Here is a 12,245-nt window from a genome sequence, read left to right as displayed (position 1 = left end):
TTCTTTTCTTTTTGAAACGTATTACAAACCTTTCTCCCTCCGTATTTAGAACATTGCTGATATAAAAATATACGCGTAATATAAAATTAAATTAAATACAAACACCAAAACGAAAACGAAAAAAAGAAAAAAAAAAAAAAAGAAAGAAAAAAACTACTCATTGTTCAACTTTTTAATTTGCAAGTCAACTCTTTGTTCTATATTAACTAATAATCATAATAAAACAATAAAAAAAAGTTATGGCCAAAAGCAGATTTCCTGATAGACCACCCAATGGTACAGGCTTTGGTATTACTCCCAAAAAACAACCAAACCCATTTAATATAACCCAGTCATATGAGAAACTAACAAGACCATTCAAAATACCATTAAACCATGGCACAAGAAACAGAGTCAATAAAGCTGGTACCATAAGTACTGTTACGAGAAGCACTAGGAAAGCTGCTTTAGTAGCGCAGGATAGAGTCTCAAAAGCATTAGATTTAAACCATGTATTACAAGAAAACGAAGAGAAAGAAGAAGAATATACGTCTACAACTGTTATTAAGCAAAGATATGACGCTCTAAGTTCTACTAGATATTTAGAGGATTCAAAAAATATTGAAATTAAATTGCATTCCAAATTTAATGTACCTATTAAGAATTACGTAAGGTCCCATAATCTAAATTTAAGACTAGGTATGAAACCTAAGTTGATAGACCTACCTCCACGTCCATTACATGATCCGTACGACGATTTGGCTATTGTATTATATGATCCTACTACAGATGGTGATATGCCTGATGAAGGTGATGATATCCAGGAAGAACCGAGTTGCTCTACTACCACTACCGAAGAACAAACTAATAAAGGTGCCACTCCAAGTACAACGACTGACAAAAAACTAGTCAATATACATCCTCCTAAAATGAATAATGGTGTTAAAAATAAGTCATTAAAAGAATTATTAGGAAGTGATACTAATGATGAGGGAAAACAAAAAGAGAAAAAAAAATATGGTAACGTTGCCGTTGTCATTGATCCTAAACTGGGCAAGATTTTAAGACCACACCAAATCGAAGGTGTCAGGTTTTTATACAGATGTGTTACCGGTTTAGTAATGAAAGATTTTATTAAGGAAAAGAGTAACCTGCTATTATTACCCTCTACTCCTTCAACACCGTTACCATCACCGGATGAATATGGTATTGAGGGCGAGGAAGCAGAAAAAGAATCACAACATATTAAGAAGAAAAAAAAGAAAAAGACTAAAAAAGAAATTGAAGAAGAAGAATTAAATATTAAATTTAAAAACCAATCTTCTCATGCTAAAAACGCATATGGATGTATTATGGCAGATGGAATGGGATTGGGTAAAACTTTACAATGCTTGGCTTTATTGTGGACTCTTTTGAGGCAAGGTCCTAATGGTAAACCTACAATCAACAAGGCTATAATTGTATGTCCCTCGAGTTTAGTTGGTAATTGGGCCAATGAAATTGTCAAATGGCTAGGTGCAAATGTATTAACTCCCTTGGCAATTGATGGTAAAAAACATTCCACCAATGGTTTATCAGTATCTGATGCGATTAGGCAATGGGCTAATGCATGTGGGAGGCAGATTGTTAAGCCTGTGCTAATCATATCGTATGAAACTTTAAGAAGAAATGTAGACTCTCTAAGCAATTGTCTAGTTGGGTTAATGTTGGCTGACGAGGGCCATAGGTTAAAAAATGAGGACAGTCTAACTTTTACTGCCCTAAACAGTATTAATTGCAATAGAAGAGTCATTTTATCAGGTACACCAATCCAAAACGATTTGAGTGAGTATTTTGCACTATTAAATTTTTCAAACCCTGGTCTATTGGGTACAAGAAATCAATTTCGTAGAAATTTTGAAATACCCATTATAAGGGGGAGAGATGCAGATGCGGACAAGGAAGAATGTTTATTAGGACAAAAGAAACTACAAGATTTAAGTGATATTGTTTCCAAATTTATTATTAGAAGGACAAATGATATTTTAGCCAAGTATTTGCCATGCAAATACGAACACGTTGTTTTTTGCAAATTAAGTCCGTTCCAAGAAAAATTGTACAAATATTATATAAAATCTAGAGATTTATTAAAATTCTCCGGTGATCTTGACAATCTAGAAGAAACAACTAGTACAAACAATAAAGCAGATACACCATTGAAGTGCATCGGTGTTTTGAAAAAACTATGCAATCATCCTGATTTAATTGATTTTGAAAAAGATATGCCAGAGATTGATTTGAATGATAACTTATTAATTCCAGAGGAATATGATCCATCATACTTACATTCCGTTGGGACTGGGCGTCGTGGTGGTGGCAGCGGCGGTAATAGAGGCATTCAAACACTTGGTATATCTTCGAAATTTAGTATTTTGGAAAGATTTTTATTTAAAATTAGAACAGAGTCAAACGATAAAATAGTTATCATATCAAATTATACTCAAACTTTGGATTTGATTGATAAAATGTGCCGCAGTAACAGTTATGGTTCATTAAGATTGGATGGTACTATGTCGGTTAATAAAAGACAAAAATTGGTTGATAAATTCAATGATCCAAGTAGCAACGAGTTTATCTTTTTATTAAGTTCTAAAGCAGGCGGTTGCGGTATTAACTTAATTGGTGCTAATAGATTAATTTTGATGGATCCAGATTGGAATCCAGCTGCAGATCAACAGGCTCTAGCTCGTGTTTGGAGAGATGGCCAGAAAAAGGATTGCTTTATTTATAGGTTTATTTGTACTGGAACAATAGAAGAAAAGATATATCAACGTCAATCAATGAAAATGAATCTTTCATCTTGTGTTGTGGATGAAAAGGAGGATGTGGAGAGATTATTTAGTTCAGATAACCTAAGAAAGTTATTTATATATGATGGTAATTGCGATTGTGATACCCACAATACTTTCAATTGCAAGCGTTGTAAAAATGGGAAACAAATTATCAGATCCAGTGCTATGCTATATGGAGATGCTACTACATGGAATCATCTGAATCACGTTGGCTTACAGAAAACCAATGATCACCTACTAAAAAACGAGTTTCAGTTCAAGGATATAAGTTATGTTTTTCAATATATCTCGCATACTTGAGGAAGAAAAAGAAAAAATAAGCCTGATAAGTCAAGAAAAGAATGGGAAGTTCAATGGTTTTCAATTTCTTCCATTTCCCGTATCTTTTATAGTTGTAATTATTTATTTATAATGTGTTTAGGGTTAAAAGTATTAATTTGTAATAGGAATATTGGTTTTTTTTTTTTTTTAGTTCTAAATTGTGTAATTAATTAATTGATTTTTATTTTTATGGAAGGCGTCACTTTTTATATGGGAAGTTGACAAGGTGAAAAAGAAGACGAATGAGTTTTTGTCTTCGTCCCCTCGCCATTAATAAAAGAAATGAAAAAAAGGGAGAAAAAAAAAAAAAATTACTTGATTTTATTTCAAAATATATATACAAGTAATAAAGAAAAAAAAAAAAATTAAATAAAAAACAGCTATGGATCAATTTATAAATGATGCTGGTAGCAAAGCTATTTCATTTGCCATCAAATCAAGTGTATCATATGCTTCCTCATTTGCATTGAAGAAGATAACTAAATTGTTAGATGATAAAATAAACGAAAAACTACTTAACCCAGCAGTTTCGGCCAAAAAGGATTCTCAAGCCAAAGTTATTGATAGTGTAGATGATAATACCAATTTTTCAGGCAAGTACAAAAACAAAAACAATAATAATGAAATATATGAATTGAAATTACTAAAAAATAAATTAACCATTCAATTTGATATTGTGGCAAATGCGATGGATTTAATTAAGCTAGTTTCGTTGAAATCAAATACACCTACATTGAATTCTACTTTGAGATTAATCGAGCCTTTACAAAAAGATATACAAGATTTTGAAATTTATTTACAACAACCAAACGACAATATGGACGAAGTAAGGGTTATAATCGATAAAATGAAATCGTTTACACGTAGAATTGAAGAAATTATTCCGTTGATCAATTTAAGTTTATACACTTCTGGTATCAATTTATGCACAACTATGAAGATTAGCGATGTATCACCAAGTTTGATATTAAATGCGGCTAAATACTTTTCCTTTGAAAATAAGAAACACACCAATAATATAGGTCCTATCTTTGAAATGAGCGTCTTTTCTGTGAGCTCAATATCGGATAAAATATTATGGAAAGAAAACATGAAAAGGGCAACAATAACAATCAATAAAAAGGAGAACACAGAACACTCTGAAAATATGACCAAAAAATGCTCAAAATATCAATATGACTTAACAATTAAACAAAACTTTGATGACGGGAGGTATCATAATTTGAATGAAGAAATAGTTCAAACAAAAAAATATGATTTGAATTCCCTTGTTAAAATCTATTTCAATATAAGTGGTGACCTATTGAATATACCTGATTTTAATGATCCTGTTTTAGTTTTGAAAATTAAAAAAGAACAAAATGAACGTCATACTGACGATTCAACTTATCCCACAGATGATTCCAATCACGAATGGATTGCGTTAGGTATGTATGAAGAATATGAATATTCAGATTCCTCCTCTGATTTAGAATCACAAGAGGAATCCAAGAATGAACATGATGAGACGGAGGATGATAATTCCAGCTTTAAAAGCGTCAAATCTACACTGGACCCGGAAGAACAAGATTCTGTTCATACACATCCTAGTGTTAATGGAAATAACAAAGGAATTATGTCAGTTACTCTATTAGAGTATATTTTGAGGCTTTGCAAAATCCAACACCTTGAACAAAAAAGTATTTTTGAAATTAATGATGAAAAATTGTGTTTCTATTTAAATGAAGAAACCGGCATAGTAAATGATTACAAAGAGCAAGGAAAAAGTGTAAATTCCATCACAAGTGGAATTACTAATTTGAAAATATGATAAAATCAACATTTTTCCATAAAGCCTATATGAGTCATTATATTTACAACATTTCTACTCCTCTAGGAAAAGGTTGTGACCGAACGGTAAGCATATGTTTTACGACACGAACCAGGGTTTAAAAAAAGGATGAAAGGGGGGGCATAAAAATCATTACATAGATTAAGTAACTAAAGAAGAAATATATATGTATATATGTATGTATAAATTTGTATAAAGGATATATGGAAAATATAAGTTTACTATGATGTTAGCACTTTCATAAATGGTAAAAACATAAAGTATAATATTATTTTATAGGGTTACCTATGAAACTAGTCTATCAATTGCACTGAATTCCTCCAGTCCACTTCCTGAACTGGTAGTACTGTTTGGCGAGCCGTCATTTAAATTTCTCGAAGTTACAGAAGCAGGACTAACAGTGTTGCTATTATTGCAATTGGTACGATTGGCAGTAATATGTTTTCCAGTATTAGGGACAGAGCTATTGAAAGTAGCGGATGAATAATTTAACAAAGACCCAGTGCCAGAGATCAAATCCCCAAGTTCATTGGTATTATTATTATTATTATTATTAGTGTTTATTGTAGATTGATATATTATTTGATTTGGCAGAGCCTGTCTTGGAGAAACATTGTTGAAACTAGTTTGGTTTCCATCAATCGAAAAATTAGCATTGGTATTGCCAGTCTTGTTGGTCTGATCTACGGTAATATTACTTTCAAGATTGTCATAAGCAGCAGCATGCTTACTAACATTATTCCTAATGGCAGAAACATTACTTAAATTATCTATTAGTTCCACGTTCATAAAGTAGTTTGCGGGGTCCGTAGTTAATGTTTCTAATTCATTGAAAATATCGGATGTACCATCGGCAATATCATTTTTATTAGAATATGGGACACTAACACAACTATTGGTAGAGTTAGTGTTGCCAGTAGTATTATGATTTGCAACACTAGTGCTACTATTGCTGTTGTTAGGTATGGTTTTACCGTTAGCCGAACCATTCCCGCTGTGCATAGAGCCCCTGGCTCCGCTTCCACTTTGACTACTAGAATTAGTAATTGTTGTTGTCACTAAATTGATATTATTGCTGGTATTATGTGAATCAGCTGGTGAAACTAAACTAGAAACTTGGGCAGGATCGCCACTTCCCAGAGTCATTATTGATGAAGGCGAATCAAACAAATCAACACTTGGGGCAACCATCGTATTATTATTATTATTATTATTATTATTCACGCCAAACTCCTTTTTAGTTGCTGTGGAAGAAGGTATATTATATGACATAATGGTGGAAGAAGCGTTATTGGCATTGAAATTATTGTTATTTGGAGAGGAAAGTTCATGATTATTAGGGTAATAAGGGCTCCCATTACTTCTATAAGATGAAAACGAACCTAATGTGGGGAAATTACCCATGTTATTAGCGCTGTTGTTGTTCGCAACAACATTACTATTCTCCAAAGTTGACAAACCTAAGGAAGAAATACTTTCTGAGTCATGAATGACGGCTGAGGAATTGTTATTACTATTAACAACAAAAGACTTACTTTTGGTGATTCCATGATGTTGCTGTGAATGATTTGAGGATTTAGTTAAGTTATTAATTGATGTATTAGCACTTGCTTTATAAGACGAATAATGTTCGCCACCAGTATTATGATGCTTTAAAGCCATTACTGAACTAGTACCGTTACTTTTATTAACGCCGGCAGTTGTATGAATATATCTTTTATTATTATGTAAATTGTTATGATGGTTGTGCTTATTCCCAGTAACAGTATCGGTGCTATCATTAATATTGTTATTATTATTATTATTATTATATATGAATGGGTTAGAGGAGGGTGTGGCTCTTTCTGGGATGTCGGTGAATCCTGGAGTTAAAGATAAAACTTCTACACTTTTAATACTTTCAGTGTCATTCACATTATTATTGTTATTAGGGTTATGGGTATTGTTAACGTTTTCTAATCTTGTTTGTTTATTATGGTGGTTCACAAAATGTTGATTTAAATTAACACCACTATTACTACTACTTAGGACCTGCGAGGTTCTATATCCCTTTTCCTTGAAACTACCTATTGGCGGCAGTTCATGTGCTCTCATGTTATCGTCAGATATAATACTAGACGAATAATTATGAATGTTACTATCTGCAACACTATTTCCGTTAACGTTAGCATTAACATATGTGGCAAAACTTGCATTTCTTACCATACTGGCCGCTTTAGAAGTGGTTGATTTGATTGAATTAGACCTTTTTATTCCAGAGTTTTCGTTTGTGCTCATCGTTAGTTCAGGAGGTGTTGCACCATCATGATAAAATCTATGTGTTGAGTGTTGTTGCTGCTGCTGTTGTTGCTTACTTTTTAATTTAATAAACTGTTGTGGGTTTGAAGTATCCGAAAAAAGGTCTAACAATCCAGAACCAGTTGTTGCAGCTTGAAAAGGCCAAGGAACATCTTTAATCAATAGATCCTCATCCACAAACAATTCCTTATTGTTAGTTGTCGTTGTGTTACTACTGCTGTAGCTATTATCCCTGCTACTATTAACATTCATATGTATATTATTATCATTAGTATTAATTTCATCATGAGTTGGCATTTTAGAACTTGCATCCACGAATAGAGTAGAATTAGAATTTTGCAGAGATACGGCATCGCTATTTTTATTGATAATATTCGAACTGTTCATGGTAGCATCATTTATATTACCAATACCATTGATTTCATTTGGAATATACTCTCGTAATGGAATAGAAACTTCTCCAACTTTCATTGGGTTTGTAATATGAGAACTTGGAGAGTATTTATTATCATTATTATTGTGTGGAGAGGATTCAGAAGGCATAAAACTTGGATTAAATCTCGGTATATTATTACTGTTGTTGTTGTCACTCATTAGCACATTTGTAGGACTACTAGTGTTATTGATATTGGACTTGTTTGAGTCAGGTAAAACAGAGTATCTAATATTTTGTACATCTGTCCATAATTCTTGGTCAAAAGGTTGTTTTGAAGAAATATTAGCAATATTATGTACATGATTATTATGATTATGATTGTTACTGTTACTGTTATTATTATTATTATTATGATATATTAGTGAGGTTGAGGAGGTTGAAGATACTATTTGAGGTTTAGTGACTTTGTTAACACTGATATCGAATGACCTTAGAGAAACCGAGGACGGCACATCATTTACTAAATTGTTTTTATTTTTACTGTTTTGTACATTATTATGAAGTATATTATCCTGAGAGAAGACATGCACTGCTTGGTTATCAGTTAACTTGTTTATACTATTATTATTGATACTTAAACTACTGGTGCTACGACTTAATATACCATTTCTATTACCGAAATAATTGCTTCCCTCAGTACCATTTTCTATTTTAGCTATGTTAGTTGTGATTTTTCTTCTTCTACCCCTAGTGCTACCAGTTATACTAGTAACATCCTTAAATTTTTTTGTATTTTTTCTTTTGCTTCCGCAAACACATTTTTCAGATATTTCACAGTCGCAACTAGAAGCTATTATTGTGTTATCATTAACCAAATCACCTTGTTGTTGTTTCCTTTCTCTCTGCTTTCGTTTTTGTTCTTCTATTTTTTTTTGCCGCCCACAAGTACATACACCTGAAGGATTAATATTTTTATTTTTCCTCATATTCTTGCAATGTTGGCAAGCAGTGGATGGTCTACCCTTAGGTTTTATCATCATTAAAGGCTGGTCTGTATGAGTGCATCCTGTTACTCGATGGCCACGAATACAACGTTCGCACGCATATTTCACACCTTTAATCAAAACCATGATTTATATTTGAGCTAGTATTACTATTATGAATATGTATGAGCTTTTTGTTTTTTTTGTTTTTAGCTTTATTTTTTATTTTTAGATATTTATTTATTTATTTATTTATTTTGTATGATATTCTTATTAATTTGAGAGAAAGGAGAATGTAGATGTGTGGCTATTAGTTGTTGAAAACTTGTATAAAGTTGATTTTGTCTCTTTCGCCTTGTTTAAATTTTTTTTGTTTTGTTTTGTTTTGATATTTTTCTTTTTTTTTTTTTTTTCTTTTTTTTTTTTTTTTTCTTTTTCTTTTTTATCGTAAAATTGTAAAGTTGGACCTGTCCGGTAGTTGGTTTGTGGGTGTTGTTTCCTCTGGTTGTAATTTTATTTTGTTTTGTTTTTCTTATCCCTTTCAAACCGACAATTTGAAATATGAAATATGAAATTTGCTTTAAAAAGATATTAATATTAGATTAAATATTTATTATGCGCACCAGCAAAGAAAATGAAAAGAAACATAAAAACTTTCTGTATGACCGCTTTTAATACGTATTTTTTTTTCTAGTAAAAATAAAAATAAAAATAAAAATAAAAATAAAAATAAAAATAAAAATTAAAATTAAAATTAAAATTAAAATTAAAACAAAAACAAAAACAAAAACGGACGAATGAATGAATAAATCTTTAATGTTTATTACTGCTATTTGCCACTTGTAGATTTACTTTCTCTCTTCTTTCAATACCATTATGGGCCATACTTTGATTGGAGAGACCATCGGTACATAATTATCCCCGTCTAAAATACCTACGCTATCCTCTAAGAATATTCATAAAATCAAGCCGTAGCTAACATTTGATAGCCATTTAAGACTAATACTTTTATCATTTAAATAATGCACAAAGACCGTACTAATAATATAAATTCTATTATAAATTTTTACTTTCTCTCTTGAAAGTTCCTGCAATCTTCCTTCCGATGTGTTGCCAGTAAGATACATAATTTTTCATAAACTCCGATTAATTTCAAATATACAAACTAAAATAAAATAAAAAAAATCAAAATAAATCAACATAAATCTTTTCTTTATAAGAGCTTGTAAAATGCCATATAATCTCTCCCTCCCCCAGCCGTCCACAATGATATCTTCTTATATACCAATTTAAAGAATAATGTGCAATCAATTTAGTTTCTAAAAAAAAAGTCTGTGCATATTAGTAAATATCATCATATCTAAGATATAATATTATAGTTTTCTAAGATTACTGTTTTGAAATAAACCAATAAGTAAATAAGTATAAACAATCCCCCACTCTTTTTTTTTTTTTTTTTTTTTTTTTTCCCGTATTGTTACTATTATTATTATTATTATTATTATTAAACTAAATTATATAAAAGTTTTCTCTAAATTTCATGGCTATACGCATGGATCTTACCTTGTTTGTCATCAGTCTCATATTCTTTGTTTTCCTGCTGATGTTCAAGTTCTTGTTGGAATTGATGTTCACCACTTAAATTATCCAAATTACTATGTATCTCAGTACTTTCCCTTGGCTCTCCATCTTCATCAGGCTGTTCAGTTAAACCATCCTCATTAAACCCTAGTTTTTGCATTTGTTCAAATAACCTTTTTTTCTCTTCTTCAGTCATCTCCTTCTTATATTTACCCTTAATCCAATACCCTGGGTTCAAATGTCTGAATTTCAATTTAGAGAAAAATGGCAAATGTCCAGTCTTTTCCTCATGCATTAACAATACAATAAATAAAATAACAACCAACCAGTATATGTTATAACACAACACAGAACTTAGGTACCCAGTATTTTGCCAACCCAACAAAGAATTGAAAATATCCCAACCGTTATCTAATTCCGGATTACAACAATTGACATGATAAACAGCCTTTTGAATGTTATAGGATCCATTACCATCACCACCTTCACTGGCATCACCCCCAGTGGCCTTATTAAATCTATAATTTTCAAAAAACCAAGCACCTCTACTAAACAACCCAGCAGAAATTAAATACAAAATACACGTGGAGATAACCAAAAAAAACTGCAATGAGGTGTATGACCCACCATAAAATAAGAATAATCCGACCAAACAGCCACAAACTAATCCAACAAAAACCGGTAATGGATAAGAAGTAGCTTTCGAACCTTCAGTTGTGACACCGGCACCAGCAACGAAAACGACGGCTTCCAACCCTTCTCTTAAAACTGTAATACATGGCAAGATAAACATACAATACTTCTTGGACAAATATCCTAATTTAAATTTACCAAACCTGGTCTTAGGAACATCCACTAAAGCTCTAGCAATTTTGACTCTCCATTTACTTTGCATTTTATTAATTCTTAACATTGCAATACCCATCACAGAAATCATAATTGTCGCAATCATACAAAAAATACCTTCCCACATATCTTCTGCACCACCAAAAATATCATTTTGCAAATTGTAGTACGCACCAATAAACCCACCACCAATGGCCAAACAGCATATAAATCCAGTAACCACACCCACCCAAACTTGAATTTTTAATTTCTTGTATAATCTCTGATCTGTCTGTCCTATAGATTGTTTTAAAAAGGATAATAAAACCGAAACAACAACAACGGCTTCTAAACATTCTCTGAAAACGACAAAAAAAACAGAAACATTGAAAACTTTACTTGAACTCGTCATTATTATATGTAATACTACAACCTAGGACTTATGCAAAGTATTAACTCCGAACTATTTGATGTTTATTTGCTTGAATCTTGTTGCCTTTATCACGAAGTAACTGTCAATTAAAAAAGAAATTTAAAATATTTGCTCATAAATGATTATAATAGAAAGGATTGGTTTAATATGAGGGGAAAAGAGAAGAAAAAAAAATGATTAGGAATGATTAATTACATATATTTTAAATTCTCAAGAAATTATTCTCTCTTTCTATATATATATATATATATATATTTGGGTGTGTGCATGTATAGATCAAAGAAAATATGTAGTAACTTTGAATTAATTATCACGGTTCAGTTTAATAAAAATGTTTAAAATTGTTGTCGTTGATAATTGATGGGGAGGGAGGGTTTTAATATTAGTGCCAGTATTACTATTGTCATTAGCAAAAAGGGTGCAAAATTCTAATTGGTAAAGAGGTTTTTAGAAAATACAGAGAGATTGGGAAGAAGTACTTCTCTCTCCCCCATTATCCCACTCACGCACCAGATTCGGAAAAAGAAAAAAAAAAAATAAAAAAATAAGAGATATTGCACCCCCTCTGCCTCTTTGCACCCTCACATCTTCACTTTTAAGATCCTATTCGAAAGTAATTAAAAATTAATCTACTCAGAAAAATAAAGATGGTTAAAAAAAGAAAATAAAAAAAGAAAATAAAAGAGAAAAAGCTAATTTTACCCAGTCTGTTTTTTATGCGAAAATTATCGCTAATATAACAAATATTATTGAATAAATTAAGTGAATAATTTATTCCAACTACAAC

General features: G+C 31.3%; 4 protein-coding genes across 4 annotated transcripts; 2 read left to right on the top strand and 2 right to left on the bottom strand.

Moving 5' to 3' along the window:
* Positions 1–239: 239 nt before the first annotated feature.
* On the top strand, positions 240–3,110 carry RAD54 (DNA-dependent ATPase RAD54; the record flags this gene model as incomplete). Its single annotated transcript, XM_046079842.1, has 1 exon — positions 240–3,110. The coding sequence occupies one exon, from the start codon at positions 240–242 to the stop codon at positions 3,108–3,110; it is 2,871 nt and encodes a 956-aa protein (XP_045937148.1).
* A 403-nt stretch (positions 3,111–3,513) lies between these two features.
* On the top strand, positions 3,514–4,941 carry YRB30 (Yrb30p; the record flags this gene model as incomplete). Its single annotated transcript, XM_046079841.1, has 1 exon — positions 3,514–4,941. The coding sequence occupies one exon, from the start codon at positions 3,514–3,516 to the stop codon at positions 4,939–4,941; it is 1,428 nt and encodes a 475-aa protein (XP_045937147.1).
* A 306-nt stretch (positions 4,942–5,247) lies between these two features.
* Positions 5,248–8,766, bottom strand: SCDLUD_000837 (uncharacterized protein; the record flags this gene model as incomplete). Its single annotated transcript, XM_046079840.1, has 1 exon — positions 5,248–8,766. One exon carries the CDS (start codon positions 8,764–8,766, stop codon positions 5,248–5,250), a length of 3,519 nt encoding a protein of 1,172 aa, XP_045937146.1.
* Positions 8,767–10,150: 1,384 nt separating this feature from the next.
* On the bottom strand, positions 10,151–11,437 carry FTR1 (high-affinity iron permease FTR1; the record flags this gene model as incomplete). Its single annotated transcript, XM_046079839.1, has 1 exon — positions 10,151–11,437. The coding sequence occupies one exon, from the start codon at positions 11,435–11,437 to the stop codon at positions 10,151–10,153; it is 1,287 nt and encodes a 428-aa protein (XP_045937145.1).
* Between the last annotated feature and the right edge of the window lie 808 nt (positions 11,438–12,245).

Source organism: Saccharomycodes ludwigii, chromosome I (assembly GCF_020623625.1).
Source record: "Saccharomycodes ludwigii strain NBRC 1722 chromosome I, whole genome shotgun sequence".
Classification (NCBI taxonomy): Eukaryota; Fungi; Ascomycota; class Saccharomycetes; order Saccharomycodales; family Saccharomycodaceae; genus Saccharomycodes; species Saccharomycodes ludwigii.
This window is presented reverse-complemented; position numbering and strand designations above follow the sequence as displayed.